The sequence below is a fragment of the Pollachius pollachius genome (genome assembly GCF_949987615.1).
Source record: "Pollachius pollachius genome assembly, chromosome: 5".
In the NCBI taxonomy this organism is placed as follows: domain Eukaryota; kingdom Metazoa; phylum Chordata; class Actinopteri; order Gadiformes; family Gadidae; genus Pollachius; species Pollachius pollachius.
The window spans coordinates 2,990,118-3,008,343 of NC_136938.1; the positions used below are offsets into that span (position 1 = coordinate 2,990,118).

Sequence of the window (18,226 nt, forward strand, 5' to 3'; positions counted from 1 at the left end):
ACTTGAATGTGTACTTTTTTAAAAACTAATACTATCCCTAATGCTGATCAATGAATAATATTAATCAATGCAATATATAAATGATAATAACAACAGCACTCAAATTGTTATGGCATATAAAACCAAGTCCTTATTATGAATACTGACATTTGAATACTGATCATGTCGGCGATAATCTTCTGCTTTAAGCAGCGACCGTAGACCAGAACAATGTTGGCTGTTGGTATCTGTTCCCCCTTTCTGCATCTTATCATCTCGCTATGCGCTCCCCCAGAGGGAACTCCCTCCCACACAGGGGGGGGTCTTAAATTACTTAAATTATATATATATTTTAAAATTCTTATGAGAGCCATTAAGCCACGCAGAAACAGAGACAGAATGTTGGTTTCGTGTTGTTTATTTGTAGTATTTTATTGTACATTATGAGATCGTTCTACTGGAGGCTCCTGGGGGCCGTGGGGAGACCCTCCTGGTGTTCGGTGAGGAGCCCTTTCCCTCCCTGTCCATCCGTCCAGCCGGTCCTCTGAACGAAGCAGAGAGTCAGTGGTCAGAGTCAGCATTGGAGACAACCTGTGTGTGCACGTGAGTGTGTGTGTGTGCATGCCTGTCTGTGTGTTAGTGTGTGTGTGCGTGTGTGTGTGAGTGAGTGTTTGGGGGTTTGAGTGCTTGTGTTTTTGTGTGTTTGTGTGCGTGCGTTTGTGTGTTAGTGTGCGTGAGTGTGCATGTGTGTTTGTGTGCACATACGTGCGTTTGTGTGCGTGTGTGTGTGTGTGTTTGCTTGGTCAGGCCTGCACTCACAGCACTTGTAGAGGGTGTTGAGGCGGGTGATGTCATTGCGGCTCATCTGCGTGGCCTTCCCGAAGGAGACGTTGGCGTCAGGGATGGGCACCATGGTGGGCTGGTTGTTCTTAGAGAAAGCGTACCTGGAGGGTCACACCAGTTAGACTCAGTGTACTGGAGACTCACACCAGTTAGACTCAGTGTACTGGAGACTCACACCAGTTAGACCGACTGTACTGGAGACTCACACCAGTGAGATTCACAGACTGGGACCAGCCATCCTGCTGAGGGATGAGTGTGTGTGTGTGTGTGTGTGTGTGTGTGTGTGTGTGTGTGTGTGTGTGAGAGTGGTGGTGGGGGGGGTCTGTTTGCTTGACTGAGTGTGTGTGTGTGTGTGTAGGGGGAGGGCGTGTGTGTGTGTGTGTGTGTGTTTGTGAGTGTGGGGGGGGTCTGTCTGCGTGCGTGCGTGCGTGCGTGCGTGCGTGCGTGCGTGCGTGTGCGTGTGGGTCCTCTCACCTGTGGTACTGCATCACTGAGTTGTAGTCGTAGGACGTGCCCTGGTTCAAGGTGTTCTTCTTCCTGAAGTTGTGCTCCATCCCTTCAACCGATAGAACACATGACATAAAAGAAACACAATCACACAACCCCAAGGATAAAAGAGGCTAGCTGAGGCTAACTGAGGCTAACTGAAGGTTAGCTGAAGGCTAACTGAGGCTAACTGAAGGCTAAATGAAGATTCACTGAGGTCAACTGAAGGACAACTGAGGCCAACTGAAGGCTAGCTGAAGGCTAACTGAAGGCTAGCTGAAGGCTAACTGAAGGCTTACTGAGGTTAACTGAAGGCCAACTGAGGCTCACTGAAGGCTAGCTGAAGGCTAACTGAAGGCTAACTGAAGGCTAACTTAGGCTAACTGAAGGCTATCTGAAGCCAACCCACCTGACTGGACGTTCTGCAGCACCACCCTGATGTACTGGTCGCGGTCGGAGCGCGTCTGCTCGTGGTTGAAGCCCAGGGCGTGCAGCAGCTCGTGCTGGACCGTCCCGTGGTAGAGGCAGCCCTGCCGGGCCAGGGACAGCACCTGGCCACCCCCACGACGACCGATGGAGGAGAAACACCTGGAGCCACAACACGGACCACAGTTAGTCGGTGGAACCTTCTCTCACACACACACACACACACACACACACACACACACACACACACACAAGCAGACAGACACTCTCCCCCCTGCAAACACACACACACACACACACACACACACACACACACACACACACACACACACACACACACACACACACACACCCTCCCCCCGCACTCAAAATGTTTTGATGTATAATAATTGTAAGTATATGAATAGGAAGACGTTGTTTTACTTCTGAACAACGTTATTCATCAATTCGTGCGTCAATGCCAAAGAAAGCTGTGCTTTTATTTTGTGTTTTAATGGAAACCAATCAACGACCCAAACGGGTCCTGGGCCCATACCCGCCCTTGGACTCGATGCTGATCCAGTCCCGGTCTGAGCTGCGGCTGGGTCTGAACCTGATGCAGGAGAACGAGGAGAAGGACTCCAGGCCGCGCGTAATGATGGCCTTCTCACGAGAAGCTGGAGGGAGAACCAATGACATCTTATGTAAAGATCTGTATAGGGTTTGATGTAAGATATTTTTGGTTCTCCTCCCAGCTTCTCACAAGAAGCTGGGAGGAGAACCAATGACATCTTACATCTCACCGTACAGAGCAGCTCCATTCTCTTCTCACAGTCCTCCCAGAAATACTTGTCATTTTCAGAGGACTCGGAAGAATTGTAGTTCGGTAAAGTCAACGTTAATATCCTGTAAGCTTGGCTAGCCGAACGTCTCAAGTGAGAGACGTTGCAGCAGTTTGAAACACAACGTCTCCAGTAATGACGGAAGATATCATAACTAAACACTTAACAATGGCCCTAAAAACATTCCAACAACACAACAACACAACCACGCCCCTATGCTTCCAAATGGAGGCGGTGTTTGGAAGCTAGGAGGCTCGGAGGCTGGATTTGGAAACGCTTGTGGTTGGAATCCAGTGACCGGGTCTGAGGCTCACAGTATACCTGGTCTGGGACTCACAGTACTGGTTGTTGATGTAGTACTGGTCTGGGACTCACAGTACTGGTCGCTGATGTAGTACTGGTCTGGGACTCACAGTACTGGTTGCTGATATATACCTGGTCTGGGACTCACAGTACTGGTTGTTGATGTAGAACTGGTCTGAGGCTCACAGTATACCTGGTCTGGGACTCACAGTACTGGTTGCTGATATAGACCTGGTCTGGGACTCACAGTACTGGTTGCTGATATAGACCCGGTCTGGGACTCAGAGTACTGGGTGCTGATGTAGTACGGGTCTGAGACTCACAGTAGACCAGGCCTTGGACTCACAGTACTGGTTGTTGATGTAGTACTGGTCTGGGACTCACAGTAGACCAGGTCTTGGACTCACAGTACTGGTTGTTGATGTAGTACTGGTCTGAGACTCACAGTAGACCAGGTCTTGGACTCACAGTACTGGTTGTTGATGTAGTACTGGTCTGAGACTCACAGTAGACCAGGCCTTGGACTCACAGTACTGGTTGTTGATGTAGTATGGGATGTAGACCATGCCGTCCGTCCACGGGCGCCACATGCAGCCGCTGGACGTGCACGGGTCAGCGTTCCTCTCGGCCTCGCTGTCGACGACAATGTCTCCCTCCGTCAGGACAGGACCACCAGCGGAGCGGACTGCAAGAAGGGGATAGGGCCGTAAGGGAGAGGACTGCAACACGGAACGGAGCGGACTACAACACGGAGCGGACTGCAACACGGAGCGGACTAAAACGCGGAGCGGATCTTCACACGGAACGGAGCGGCCTACAACGCGGAGCGGAATGCAACACGGAGCGGAGCGGACTACAACAGGGTGGGGACCACAACCCGTGATTGACGTGCTGTGTCGTACCCAGGTTGCTGTTGGCACTCTCCAGAAGCTCAGAGACGGGAAGATCTCCCAGCCGGTCATCCTCCACTGCTGTATGGAGGCAAAGAATCACAGACTATTGAGTTTCGCGCTGCCTGTACCGTTCTGAACTCTGGGCGAGTTAGACAGAGTATATAGTTCTATAGATCTAGAGTATAAAGAAGACACTCACCTGCCTGCAGGGTCAGTCAGCAATAGAATCAAAGAGAATAACAAGAACACAGGTCATACGGATGGAATGAAATACAAGTGCAAAAGGTGTGGTAACTTGTTGAGTGTGAATGAAGTCAATATAGACTTCATTCACACTCAACAAGTTACCAAAAGATCTGTGATAGAATTTTTTTTTTTCATCATAGAATGTAGTTTGGATTATCATGGATCAACTCCACCCTTACCTCCTCATCAGCCCAGCAGCACGGTGACAGCAACAGCAACGTCAGAACAATGAATTTAAGCATATCGTCTCTCTGGGAGTCCTGCAAAGAGTGGAGAGAGAGAGAGAGAGAGAGAGAGAGAGAGAGAGAGAGAGAGAGAGAGAGAGAGAAAAACTTCAAACAAGGCTATATTTAATACCTCCACCTGAACAGTGAGGAGCACGAGTACAAAAAGTGGAGCAAGACCTTCCTGCTCATCAACGACACTAACCTAATTCACTAAATAGTGAATATCAAGGTGCATGGTGAACAGAACACATAGGCGGCAACGCTTCAAGCGAACAAACGTGAATCCTCGTACCTCAGCAGAGAACAGGGTAGGACACAGATGTGAAGGTGCTCAGATGCGAGGGGAAGGAGTTTATATACTGGAGGTGTTAATGCATCACTACAGGAACCAGGGCTGTGTACAGGACATCTGCATCCCTGAGTCAGCTGGATTGTCTGTGCTTATCTCATATTTAGCACATGAACATATATAAAAGGTTCTCTGTGCCTATGTGGGAAGCTCGCTGTATGTTGGAAGGTTTGTTATTGAAGTGACTGGTCATCACTTCCATGGAAGTAATGGAGACCTTGAACAGTTGTAATTATACCCATGGGGGAGCTTGTCATCTATTACTCCTGCTACGTGTGGATAATCGAGTGCTTATTTTTTAGCTACCATGTTGGACCTCATGTCTAACCCTACACAGGGCTCTCAATGTACTCTGACTAGACCAACATTGGAATAATGTAACAGCAGAAAATATCGATACAAGGTGGTTACATCACACCTGAGACACAGCAACCAGAAACCAGAAGACCCCTGCTCACCAGGTGATAGGTCTGAATCCTTCTCCTTCCTCCTCCTGCTCCATCATCACAGTCCTCCTGGTGCCAAGATGGCTGCTGCTGATTAGATTAGATGTTGTCTGCCTGATTCTCTGCTCCCTGCCCCGTCTAATTCATGATTCTAGCTGTTGTAGCGTGTTGTGGTGACTGACTGCCTGTTCTGTTGGGGTGACTGACTGACTTCACCGGCCAGCACCCCATCACTATAGAAACCATTTATTAGGGGTCCGAGCAGTGAAGCTGCTTGGTCCCCTATTGTTTCTGTAACGTTTTTTTTTCTCCCTCAAATTCTGTAAAAGTCATACTGCAGCCTGCACCATAAGTCGAAATCTCTTGAAAATCTCAGGTATGGTTACCAATAACCCCCACTACCCATAAACCCAGATTTGTGGTACTGCACCAAAAGGTGGCGCTATTGTAAAATATCATGAATTAGGCTTATTTCTCCTCACCAGATTGACTTGGACTCAAAATTCTTTCAGAATATTAATCTCTAGAATCAGATGCATTTATAAAATCCTGGTCTTATGCCCTAAAAATGTTTACTTTTCCCACAATTTCATATTAAAGCTAAACATGATAAAAAGATTCACAGTCCACAAAAATTATCAAAAATTCACCAAAATCGCCACATGAAATCTTTAGACCACGCCTCACAAAAATCATTGAACAGAATTTGTTTTATTTAGTTCCATTTGAGAAATATTGGCTAATAAAGTTGGAGCAGTTAGCCCATTATTCTTAAATGACCATTTTGTTATTGTATAAAAAAACATACAACTATTATTAGGTGAATACCAATACCCCCCACTACCCATAAACCCAAATTGTGGTACTGCACCCAAAGGTGGCGCTATTTAAAAAAAAAAATGAACTAGCTCATTTGTCCTTACTAGATTGACCTGGACTCAAAATTCTTCATGATGTCATCATGTTAATCTCTAAAATCAGATGGATCTTTTTCACCCTGGTCTTCTGCTCAAAAAATGTTTACTTTTCCCACAATTTCCTCGAAGAGCCAAACGTCCACAGTCTCAACCCATTTTGCCTATATGACCATTTTGTTGTTGTATAACTACCATACGGCTATTATTAGGTGGATACCATTAACAGTGCAAATTTTCAGATATGTGCTCTTTTAAGAAAGCCCTTAGTTCTCTTGTGAAATGTGTGCTTGGAGTTTTCTTGATGTTGTGTGCTTATCAAAAGACATTTTCACCATGTGAATGAGGCTTCATGCAGTTCAGGAATGTCAGTGGCTCAACATGATAAGCCCTTGTACTGGTGATCCTTAGGTTAAGAGATCGAATCTTGTTTAGAGCATTATGAACAAACTGAACATGATTCTGTCATTACCACTCATTTAAGAAACACAACATTGAACAGCACCTGAAATTCATCAGGCAATCAACATTCCGGCTCATTAGTTTCCAAGAATCTGACTGCAAAGACACAGTAGGGCATTAGGGAAACTTCTTTGTTAACCATCTTTCCTTCATAATTAACTGTCATATTTATATTTCTTCTGTTAGTGTTCTTGACTACAAATGTTTAATTTCCCCAGAATTTCAAAAACATTTCAAAGATTTTTTTAGGGGCTTTTGAAAAAGCCCCTAATTCACTTGAGAAATGTGTGCTTGGAGGTTTCTGGATGTTGTATGCTTATCAATTGACATTTTGACCATGTGAATGAGGTATGACTTCAGGGTTACCAGTGGTTCAATGGGATAATGGCTTGGACAGGTGATCCTTAGGTTGAGAGTTCGAATCCCGATTTACTTGAGATTTGTGTGCTTGGTGGTTTCTGAATGTTGCATGCTTATCAAAAGGTATTTTGACCATGTGAATGAGGCTGATGTTTAGTTTTATCAGTAGCTCAATGGGAAAATGCCTAGTACAGGTGATCCTTAGGTTGAGAGTTCAAATCCCGACTATAGCACGCTCAACATGAAAATTGGCCATTGCTTTGCAGCTCTCCTGAAAGCCGAGGCACAATATTGCATTAAGTGAAACATCTTCATCAACATCTTTCCTTCATAATTATTTTTCATATTTATACATCTTCCATTAGTGTACTCTTGACTTTTAATTTTGCTCTGACTCCATTAATCACCGCTTGCGGTTATATTTAATATTTGTATTCACATAATAATTTAAAAGGCTTGTATGTCGGACGACCCAATCGCCCTCCCCCCACTGGAGGGAGGGACCCCCACTCTGCGGTCCGACAAGTTCTCTGTCCTGCCATCTGGGGGCTCGGGCCAGGGGGGGTCATAAACATATGGCCTGCTAAGCCCTTTGAGACTGCAAATGTTATTAATATACTAGCCTTTTATGCTGTTGGTTACACAAATAAAATCAAATTGTATTGAATTGAATTCTCAGAAGTGAGCAAACGCCTTGTCACATGACCTCAGGTTCTGTGTGTTTATATAGGAATGCCAATCTGGGTCCTCCTGGGAGTATTAGTCTGAAACGGGACAGGCTGCGCCCACGTGGTCGTTCCCAGGACACAGCGCTGAGTCAGGTTGTCGGCCCGCCGGTCTGACCTGCTCCGAGCCTGTTCTCCAGCCTGCTCTATTTGATCAGCTGGGCGGTTTCACCGCTGGGTCGATGCTCAGCATGATATACATGAAGGTCACGCTGGATTATTGGGGTGAACGTTGATTGAGGGATTTAGGAACATTACAATTTCAGTCAGCGGATCGAATGCAAAATAGTTTCTCAAGTCATCTTAACATGAGAAATCCTCAGATCTTCAATAACACAAGTCATTTTGTTTAATATATGTTTAATAATGGTGGATTACAATGTTGATTTTTGATGACGATGATAATTCTTCTGCCATATCTACCTGTTGAAAAGAAAAGAAGAGCATTACATAAATAAAACACACACATATACAGCCACACACCCACACACACACACCAACACACACACACACACACATACACTTACTTACCATATGCTGTGTTCAAATCTACTTGTAGATTGTGCTGTCTGAAGAGATAAAGAATATAATGTATATTGTTAAAGAGGGACAGATATAGACAAAACTATTATGTTTCAGATGATACATTTTAATATATTTATATACGTATATATATAATATTTAATATACATTAATGAAATGGATAGATAGATTGATAGATAGATAGATAGATAGATAGATAGATAGATAGATAGATAGATAGATAGATAGATAGATAGATAGATAGATAGATAGATAGAGAGACAGACAGAGAGACAGACAGAGAGACAGACAGACAGACAGACAGGTAGATCTAGCGGTACTCACTGCAGCGGTAGAGGAGGTTGACCCTGCGGATGTCCAGGGGGCTCATCTGCCTGGCCCTCCCAATGACAGCGTTGTTGTCTGGGATGGGCAGGATGGTGGGCTGCCTGTTCCTGGAGAAAGCAAACCTGCCACACAAACCAACAGTGAGAAACACCACTGATCTGATATCCGTTACTAATGCTGATGAACCGCCATGGTGTGGATTATAATGGATGCATTCCATTCCTCCTACATACACCACTAATATGGAGTTCTGTCTCATCTTGAACAACATCATGTAGATTAAATGAATGGCTCACCTGCCATAGTGCATCACAGAGTTATAGTCGTAGGGGGTTCCCAGATTATTGGTCTGGATCACCCGGAAGTTGGACTCTTGTCCTGGAGAATGAGGATGAGCCAAGTTTAGTTTATTTATGCATGTAAATCCTTTAATTTAACTGATTTCACTGTTCAACAGCTGCATCATTGCACCTGGCAGTGGTCATCATGCACTTTGAACAGATTCGAACCCTACCTCGCATCAACACTGCAGTTGTTATCATTAATTATTATTTCAATTGTATTAACGCTACTCAGAGCCGATCCTTCAAACATTGAATAATAATATTTATAATATAAATAATTATAATATATAAAAAACGAATAGAACTGTAAACCAATAATGTGAAGTGTGCGTCCGGTTCTCCCACCCGGCTGTACGTTCTCCAGGAGGATGCGGACGTTCTGGTCGCGGTCGGAGCGCGACTGCTCGTGGTTGAAGCCCAGGGCGTGCAGCAGCTCGTGCTGGATGATGGACTGGAAGACACACCCCTGGCGGCTGAGTGACAAATCCTGGCCCTGCCCCCGGCGCCCCACGAAGGAAAAGCACCTGTGAGGAAGGAAGAGGTTCTGTACTCCGTCCATTACGACCATAGAGGTCAGGACAGATGGACAGAAGACCTGATGCCATCACTGGTGTCACAATAAACTCTTTGAATCCTATCATCCATGCATGAAGCTGTGTCCATACCCTGAGAGGGACTGGATGTCCACAAAGTCTCTCTGACGGTCTAAGGGGATGAAGCGGATGCAGGTGGATCTGGCGAACGACGCAAGGCCTTGCATGATGGTGTTCCGTTCTCTCGCCGCTTGATGGGAAACATTTCAGGATAAGAGACAGTTCAGAAAATGCAGAAAGTCCAGTTTGTCTTAACCCTAATCCAAAAAGATCACTTGTCTATCGCTACAATTCAGTTGAGAATAAATCAGTCAACCGTGCCTTGATTTGGAAAAGGAAACTCCAGCATAACTAAATAAAACGTTAAAATATGAAATCATGTAATACACTGACTATAAATTCCCATGATGCAGCGGGCCGGATCAGCAGGAAGACTCACAGTACTGATCAGCAATGCGGAACGGGACGTAGACATTCCCGTCGGTGGCCCGGGGCCACAGGCAGCCCCTCGCTGTGCATGGGTCCGCGTTCTTCAGCTCGGGGTCCACCGCGATGTCCCCGAACATCACCAGGGGGTCGTTCCGGCCCTTACCTGCCAGTAGAGAGGTGGAGGACAGAGAGGTCATTCTGTTGTATTGTGAAATATTAAAGCCCTAAAGTATAATGAGCAGACAACAAGTCAAGGTTCATCACAACACATGCTCCTGATAAAAACCCTTGCAGGGACAGGGATCCTGAGTCTTTAAATGTGTTTTCACATAAGTCAAGTAAATCCTAATACTGTTACTCAAGAAGTGATTCCTCATCATACCAACGTTAATGTTGGCCCTCTCGAGCAGCGAGGAGACAGAGAAGTCTTCATCCTTCACCAAGTCGCCTGAGAAAGAAGAAATGTTTTACATGCAACAACTTTCACGGAACTCCAGTAATGTTCCGATAGCATTTCTATTCAAACAAACACCAAACTCACCTGCATTGTCAGCACTGCTTTCATTTGAAATCTGCAAGAAGTCACAAAGTCAGCAGAGTAAACACAGAGTAGAGTCCCAGTATCCTTATAGTACATAAGACTTAATCATCGAAGTTAAGGCCATTGAATCTCACCTTTATGACGAAGCTCTGGACGGAGCAGAAGGTCCCAACGAGCAGAGTGATCTGGAGACGAAGGTGCATGGTGCTGCTGTAGTGAGCTGATATGCTCTCTTAGCGCTCCACCAGGGATGGAGAGCTTTATAGGATCGCTCAGACATTGGTCTCCTAATATGGCGCAATGCCTGAGAAACACATGACGTAAAGTTGTGTTTTTTGTATTTTGACAACAAAGACAAATGGAGAAATGAAAGGACACCTGCAGTCTGGCTTCATGAAGAAAGAGGTGATGCATTATGAATCAAGTCAGTCTTGTAGACATGTGAGGTGTTTCTGTAGTGAGAGTAGAAAAGGACACCAAAATGACACAACAGAAATAATAATCGTTATAAAGTGCATACTCATGTCCAAGCAGAAGAGGCTTTCTTCACATCGACATGCCAACACTTCAACCAAAGAACCGGAGATGCAACACCCTGCCAAGTTCCCCAATGTGGGCTAAAATGCAGCAACATGTTTACAAGTAATTTGCCCACACTCTGTTGAAACAGCTGGTTAGGACATCTGATTTGGAGCCACATCATGGATACAATTATGATGCCCTTCTATAGTCAATTTGGATGCATCCCAAACATTTATTGGAAGAATAAAAACTGTGTCGATATGAACTATTGCAGTTTATTTATTTTAACCATTTACTTAGGGTGAATCCTGTTTCTTTGCTCCAAGCAAAATCTCAGCCCTACCCCGCGCTGTTGTGGGTTCACGCGCAGTGGAGCCGTGTCCCGAAAGCCATTTTAAGGTAGGGTAAGGGGTAAGGGGAGGGCTAACGTCCCCTCAAAATTGAGTTTTTCGATGGGCACAATATATTGTTAGTGTTCATATTATCATTTATAGGAAGTAGATAACTATACCCTGTTTGGAGGAGTTGAGAGGACTTCCCTTTCTGGTCTAGAACCGTGAGTGGTGGGGACCCTCTGTGAGGGTGTGTGTTTGTGGGTGTGTGTGTGTGTGTGTGTGTGTGTGTGTTTGTTACATTTATATTTGTCTTTAAAAAGGTTGTCTCATATCTGGCTGTAGGTGAGTCTTGAAACTAAGTGTCTTGAAACTGGATTGCTGGGCGGAGCTAAGGCTGCCTGAGCTACCATGTGCATTTAAAGGCTAGCTAATATCAGCATCAGCTGTAACGTCAGGACCCTGCAAATGAAGACCCGGGAAACAAAGACTAAGGGAGTCTCTCTGTGGGAGTCCCTCAAGGAAGACCAGGGAAGCCACCCTGATTGTAGCATGTATCGTGCATCACTCATCGTCAGGATTTCCACTCATAGAAGACGCCACCATAGATCCTCTGCTCGGCGCAGCAACCCATCCAATCTGTTCCATCCACCGACCCTTGCCTACACTGACCTTGAAGTGATGGGAGGACTCTGGAACTGTCAATCAGCGGTCAAGAAGGCAGACTCCATTTCGGCCTACGCATCCCTCATGACCCTCCACTTCCTGGCCCTGACAGAGACTTGGATCACTCCAGATAACTCTGCAACTCCTGCTGCCCTCTCCACCGTCTACTCATTCTCACACACCCCAAGACCATCAGGGCGAGGAGGAGGGACCGGACTCCTCATCTCGCCAAAGTGGTCCTACCAGGTCCTTCCACTAGAACACATGGCCAGATCTGCATTTGAACTCCATGCTGTTACTGTCACCCTTCCCATCAAGCTCTTCATTGTGGTGATCTACCGTCCTCCAGGTTCCCTTCGTGACTTCTACGACAAGATGGATGCCCTTCTCAGCTGCTTTCCTGAAAATGGCACACCACTCGTTATCCTTGGCGACTTCAACATGCTGCCAGAGAAGTTGCACTCACCTGAATTAACCAACTTTGACTTAACACTATTCCCTTCTCCTCCCACACAAAGGGCCGGGAACCTACTTGACCTGATATTCACAAGGTCCTGCGGCACCTCTGCTCTCTCTGTTACCCCGCTCCCCGTGTCTGACCATCACTTTGTTGCTTTTTCTCTCCCCTTGAAGTCCTCTCCCCCTCCTCTCTAGTCCCCACATTGTCACCAGCCGCCGTAACCTCAAATCTCTCTCTCCCTCTACGTTTGCCTCAACTGTTCTATCTTCTCTACCTTCTGTCGAATGATTCTCTCAACTATTAACCGAGGAATCCTCCGACACTCTGCTATCCTCCCTCTCCTCCTCTTTGGACTCCCTCTGTCCCTTCCACTCCAGACCTGCGCGATCCTCACCCCCCCCCCCACCCCCTTTAGCTGTCCGAATCTCTGCGGACTTACAGAGTTGCGGGCAGCTGAGAGGAAATGGAAAAGATCAGACTGTCCTAATTATCTATCTCACTGTCCTTTCCTTCTCTCTGATTTCACCTCCACTGTGTCAACAGCCAAATCTGCCTTCTACCGGACCAAAATCAACTCCTTCGCCTCAAACCCCAGGAAACTGTTTTCCATGTTCTCTTCCCTCCTGACCCCTCCCTCCCCTCCACCTGCTTCCTGCCTCACTGCTGATGACTTTGTTACCTAATTTACCCAGAAGGTAAAGGACATTAGCTCCTCTTTCATCCCTGCCACCATCCTCCCTCTTTCCATCCCCCCCTCTGTCTTTACCCAATTTATCCCTCTCACCTCCGACGCGGTCAACAGAATAATAACATCTAACCATGCCACCACCTGCCCCCTTGACACTATTCCTTCCTCTCTCCTCCAGGCTGGCTCGAATGACATCCTGCCATTTCTCACTGCCCTCATCAACTCCTCCCTAACTTCAGGCACTGTTCCAGCGTCTTTCAAGACTGCCAGAATAAAGCCTCTCCTCAAAAAGCCGACCCTTGATACCACCGACATCCAGAACTACAGACCGGTATCTCTTCTTTCATTCCTCTCTAAAACACTGGAACGTGCCATCGCTAACCAACATTCCTCCTACCTGTCATCTAACAACCTGCTTGACCCTCACCAGTCAGGCTTCAAGAAGGCACACTCCACTGAGACGGCTCTCCCCGCGGTGACTGAGTCCCTCCGGACTGCCAGAGCCTCGTCCCTCTCATCGTTTCTCATTCTCCTTGACCTGTCCGCAGCATTTGACATGGTGAACCACCAGATCCTCCTTGCCACTCTTGCCGAACTTGGCATTGCTGAATCTGCCCTTTCCTGGTTCACATCCTACCTGACGAATCGCACTTATCGGGTAACATGGAATGGCTCCTTGTCCAAACCTTGCACACTTGAAACTGGTGTCCTCTATACCAGATCGCTGGGCTCTGTAATTACATCACACGGCTTTTCCTATCACTGCTATGATGAGGACACTCAGCTATTTCTCTCTTTCCCCTCATCTAACAAAGCCCTGATTGCAACACGCATATCTGAATGTCTGGCAGACGTCAGCACCTGGACAACTGCCCATCACCTGAGGCTTAACCTCAACAAGACTGAGCTCCTTCTAATGCCAGGGAAAGATTGCCCACACATGGACTTACTGGTCACTGTTGATAACATCACTGTATCTCCTTCTCCAACTGCCAGAAACCTCGGTGTGATACTGGACAATCAGTTATGCTGCACCGCAAACATCACCGCGGTGGCCCGATCCTGCAGATTTGCACTTTACAACATCTGCAGGATCCGGCCCTTCCTCACAAGGGAAGCAGCTCAGCTTCTAGTCCAATCACTGGTCATCTCCCGCCTCGCCTACTGCAACTCGCTCCTGGCTGGACTCCCTGCCACTGCGATTAAACCTTTGCAGCGCATCCAGAATGCGGCAGCGCGCCTCGTGTTCAACCTACCTAAGTTCTCCCATTTGACCCCCCTCTTCCGAGACCTCCACTGGCTCCCTGTAGTAGCTCGCATCAGATTCAAGATGATGGCACTGGCATATAAGGCAGTCAATGGAACTGCCCCTGCCTACCTCCAAGCTTTGGTCAAGCCACACACCCCAGCTCGATCCCTCTGCTCAACTACCTCAGCTGGACGTCTGGTACCGCCATCACTAAGAGCAAGCAAAGGTCGGTCAGCAAAGTCACAACTTTTCTCTGTTTTGGTACCTCAGTGGTGGAACGAGCTCCCTGCCGATGTCAGGATTGCAGAGTTGCTCACCAGCTTCCGCAAAAGACTCAAAATTCACCTGTTCAGAGTTCACCTCGACTCTGCATAGCCACCCAGCGCCTTCCGGCCACCATTGTATGTTGTACGTCCTGGCACTTAATGTACCCACTTATTGTACGCACTTATTTATAGTACTTACTTGTGTAGCATCTGCAGTAGCTGCTATCACTGCTGTACATGGGGAATGGGTTAGCCTAGCGATTGTTAGTACTTGCACTTGGTTCTATGAACATCTTTACTGTACTGACAGCGATATATTGTTTCACTTCTTATGACAAATGCACTTATTTTAAGTCGCTTTGGATTAAAGCGTCTGCTTAATGCCCTAAATGTATATGTAAAGGTGTGTGTGCATGTGCGTGTGTGTGTGTGTGTGTAGTCATGAGTGTGTGGGGGTGGCTCTGTGTGTCTATGGGGCTAGTGACAGCCTAAGATGATTTACTGTTGCAGCGACCGGGGTTGTGGGGGGCATACCTATATGGGATGGGATGAGAGTTAGAGTCTGTGAACAGGTAAAGTGAAGTGTTAAAAGGAGTGTTTTATCTAATATATTATTTTATGAATCCTCTTAATAGTTATTTTATAATGAGAGTATTACTTTGATGAAACACAGTAGTTATCCGTATAGTATCGCATGTCAAATGAATGTGTGGGAAAAGCTGGGGTGGTATATAAGAGATATGTTCATTTATATATGTATATTAAAGTATATAGTCCCAATTCTAAATATAATGACTAATACTATTTCGATGGTAGGCATTATGCATTATGGTTTATCTACCACAAGGACATGCTATTGCTAACAGGATGTCTGACAGGCCCGAGGTGGTCTGTGGTCAAGGGGAATTGGGGAAACAATAGATAGACGTAAGGACAGACACACACACACACACACACACACACACACACACACACACACACACACACACACACACACACACACACACACACACACACACACACACACACACACACACACACACACACACACCACACCACGCCAGCCCCACCCCCGGAGGCAGGGACCACCGCTATGCGGCCCGAAAAGATGTCTGCGCTCTGGGGGGCTCGGGCCAGGGGGGGGTTCACAAACATATGGCCTGTTAAGCCCTTTCAGATTGCGATCAATATAATATAGGCTATACATATACAGTTGTATTGAATTTAATTCTAAGAAGCGAGCCCACGCCTAGTCACATGACCTCAGGTTCTGTGTGTTTATATCGGAATGCCAATCTGGGTCCTCCTGGGAGTATTAGTCTGAAACGGGACGGGCCGCGCCCACGTGGTCGTTCCCAGGAAGCAGCGCTGAGTCAGGTTGTCGGCCCGCCGGTCTGACCTGCTCCGAGCCTGTTCTCCAGCCTGCTCTATTTGATCAGCCGGGCGGTTTCACCGCTGGGTCGGTGCTCAGCATGTGCGCAGGTGCGTTATTCATGAAGGTCACATGGATTAATGGGTTGACAGTTGATTGAGGGATTAAGGAATACTCTTTCTCAACAATACAATTTCTCGTCAGCTGATCGAATGTTCACTTATTTTGCTGTGCTCTTATATTTTCATTGTAAAGAAAGCAAAATAGATTCTCAAGTCATCTAAACATGAGAAATCCTCAGATCTTCAAAAAAAAAAGTAAATTTGTTTAATAATTACAATTAGTATATGGTAATCCACCAGTAATAATGGTGGATTACAATGTTGATTTTTGATGACAATGATAATTCTTCTGCCATATACCTGCTGAAAAGAAGAGCATTGAAATACAAAACACACACGCACACATGTGCACCCACACACACACTTAGCATATGGTGTGTTCAAAACTACTCGTAGATTGTGCTGTCTGAAAAGATAAAGAATATAATGTATATTGTTAAAGAGGGAAAGAAATAGACAAAACAATTATGTTTCAAATGATACATTTTAATATATTTATATACACATATCAATTTGATATACATTAATGAAACGGATAGAGACAGACAGAGACAGAGAGACAGACAGAGAGACAGACAGACAGACAGGTAGATCTAGCGGTACTCACTGCAGCGGTAGAGGAGGTTGACCCTGCGGATGTCCAGGGGGCTCATCTGCCTGGCCCTCCCAATGACAGCGTTGTTGTCTGGGATGGGCAGGATGGTGGGCTGCCTGTTCCTGGAGAAAGCAAACCTGCCACACAAACCAACAGTGAGAAACACCACTGATCTGATATCCGTTACTAATGCTGATGAACCGCCATGGTGTGGATTATAATGGATGCATTCCATTCCTCCTACATACACCACTAATATGGAGTTCTGTCTCATCTTGAACAACATCATGTAGATTAAATGAATGGCTCACCTGCCATAGTGCATCACAGAGTTATAGTCGTAGGGGGTTCCCAGATTATTGGTCTGGATCATCCGGAAGTTGGACTCTTGTCCTGGAGAATGAGGATTAGCCAAGTTGAGTTTATTTATGTATGTAAATCCTTTAATTTAACTGATTTCACTGTTCAACAGCTGCATCATTGCACCTGGCAGTGGTCATCATGCACTTTAAACAGATTTGAACCCTACCTCGCATCAACACTGCAATTGTTATCATTAATTATTATTTCAATTATATTATCGGTACTCAGAGCCGATCCTTCAAACATTGAATAATAATATTATAGTTATTATTATTATCAGATAGTATTACTGAACAGAGAAGGATCTGTAATTTACAGATCCTTCTCTGTTCAGTAATACTATCTGTACATATCCTGTACATTTCGTGGAAAGACTCCTGTAAGTTTATTAAAGCTGCCAGAGCAGCTTGATACGGTGGCGCTGAGCATTCACAAAAAAAAAAGAAGTAAGTTTCACACCGTTAGCACACCATGATCTCGTAATTACGAGAAAAGATCTCGTAATCACGACATCAGGATCTCGTAATTATGCGATCTCTCGAGATCCATAACGAGAAAAAAAATTAACGAACCACTGTCACTACTTTACTCAGTAGAGCCAATGCGTGTCCACGGAGAGGTTCAATAACATTGGTAAGCTTGATACTTACAATGTAGAGGCTAAATCATTGATGTCTGCGCAATGTTGACATACTCATATAAATGCCCTCCTCACTTTTAAGGAACATCAATGTCCCAATGCCTCAATCCGAGCAAGAAATAAAATACAACAGCGTCGGATAGCGTCATCGTTGCCGTCCTGCAGCCAGCCAGCCACGTTATTGATGAATGAGAGGGGTGATCCTGATGTCGTAATTACGAGAAAAGATCTCGTAATTACGAGATCTTTTCTCGTAATATCGAGATCCTGATGTCGTAAATACGAGATCTTTTCTCATAATTACGAGAAAATATCTCGTAATTACGAGATCTTTTCTCGTAATTTCGAGATCCTGATGTCGTAATTACGAGATCCTGGTGTGCTAACGGTGTGAAACTTAGTTTTTTTATTTTTTTTGTGAATGCTCAGCGCCACCGTAGCTTGACGGTCCGACGCATGGAAATAATACAACATGTTTGTTTATTTCCCTGTACTGGCGCTGTATGTGACGTAAACGCGTACGCGACGTGAGCAGATCTGAGCAGAGTTTTGCGTCTTGGCAGTGTAGACGGAAACGCTACGGCGGAGCGTATTCAAGGTTTCCACTCTGGAGGGTGGTTTCAGATTTTTGCGTTTTTAAGCCCCAAAAACGCCGTCACCGTCTAAACGAAAGGCACTTCCGATAAAATATTTT

At 45.7% G+C, this 18,226-nt stretch overlaps 2 protein-coding genes across 2 annotated transcripts; both read right to left on the bottom strand.

Moving 5' to 3' along the window:
- Positions 1 to 394: 394 nt before the first annotated feature.
- On the bottom strand, positions 395 to 4,830 carry LOC307075763 (hatching enzyme 1.2-like; the record flags this gene model as incomplete). Its single annotated transcript, XM_079736458.1, has 8 exons — positions 395 to 523; positions 799 to 923; positions 1,297 to 1,378; positions 1,718 to 1,896; positions 2,270 to 2,390; positions 3,388 to 3,543; positions 3,761 to 3,829; positions 4,812 to 4,830. Coding segments are annotated over 8 exons (753 nt in total). The 3' UTR covers positions 395 to 521.
- Positions 4,831 to 7,823: 2,993 nt separating this feature from the next.
- LOC307076364 (hatching enzyme 1.2-like) lies at positions 7,824 to 10,490 on the bottom strand. Its single transcript, XM_079737346.1, has 10 exons — positions 10,392 to 10,490; positions 10,258 to 10,288; positions 10,099 to 10,164; positions 9,727 to 9,879; positions 9,360 to 9,477; positions 9,040 to 9,218; positions 8,647 to 8,728; positions 8,348 to 8,472; positions 8,012 to 8,049; positions 7,824 to 7,903 (listed from the first exon to the last, which is right to left on the bottom strand). Exons 1-9 carry the CDS (start codon positions 10,458 to 10,460, stop codon positions 8,030 to 8,032), a joined length of 843 nt encoding a protein of 280 aa, XP_079593472.1. The 5' UTR covers positions 10,461 to 10,490; the 3' UTR covers positions 7,824 to 7,903; positions 8,012 to 8,029.
- Between the last annotated feature and the right edge of the window lie 7,736 nt (positions 10,491 to 18,226).

What these genes read in the sequence shown, in the direction of transcription:
- LOC307076364 (XM_079737346.1), bottom strand. Translation starts at nt 10,460, where the DNA reads ATGCACCTTCGTCTCCAGATCACTCTGCTCGTTGGGACCTTCTGCTCC. An exon ending in AAGCAGTGCTGACAATGCAG is followed by an intron (nt 10,165 to 10,257) that starts GTGAGTTTGGTG and finishes CTTCTTTCTCAG; the next exon opens with GCGACTTGGTGAAGGATGAA. An exon ending in CAACCTCCTCTACCGCTGCA is followed by an intron (nt 8,050 to 8,347) that starts GTGAGTACCGCT and finishes TTATCTCTTCAG; the next exon opens with ACAGCACAATCTACAAGTAG.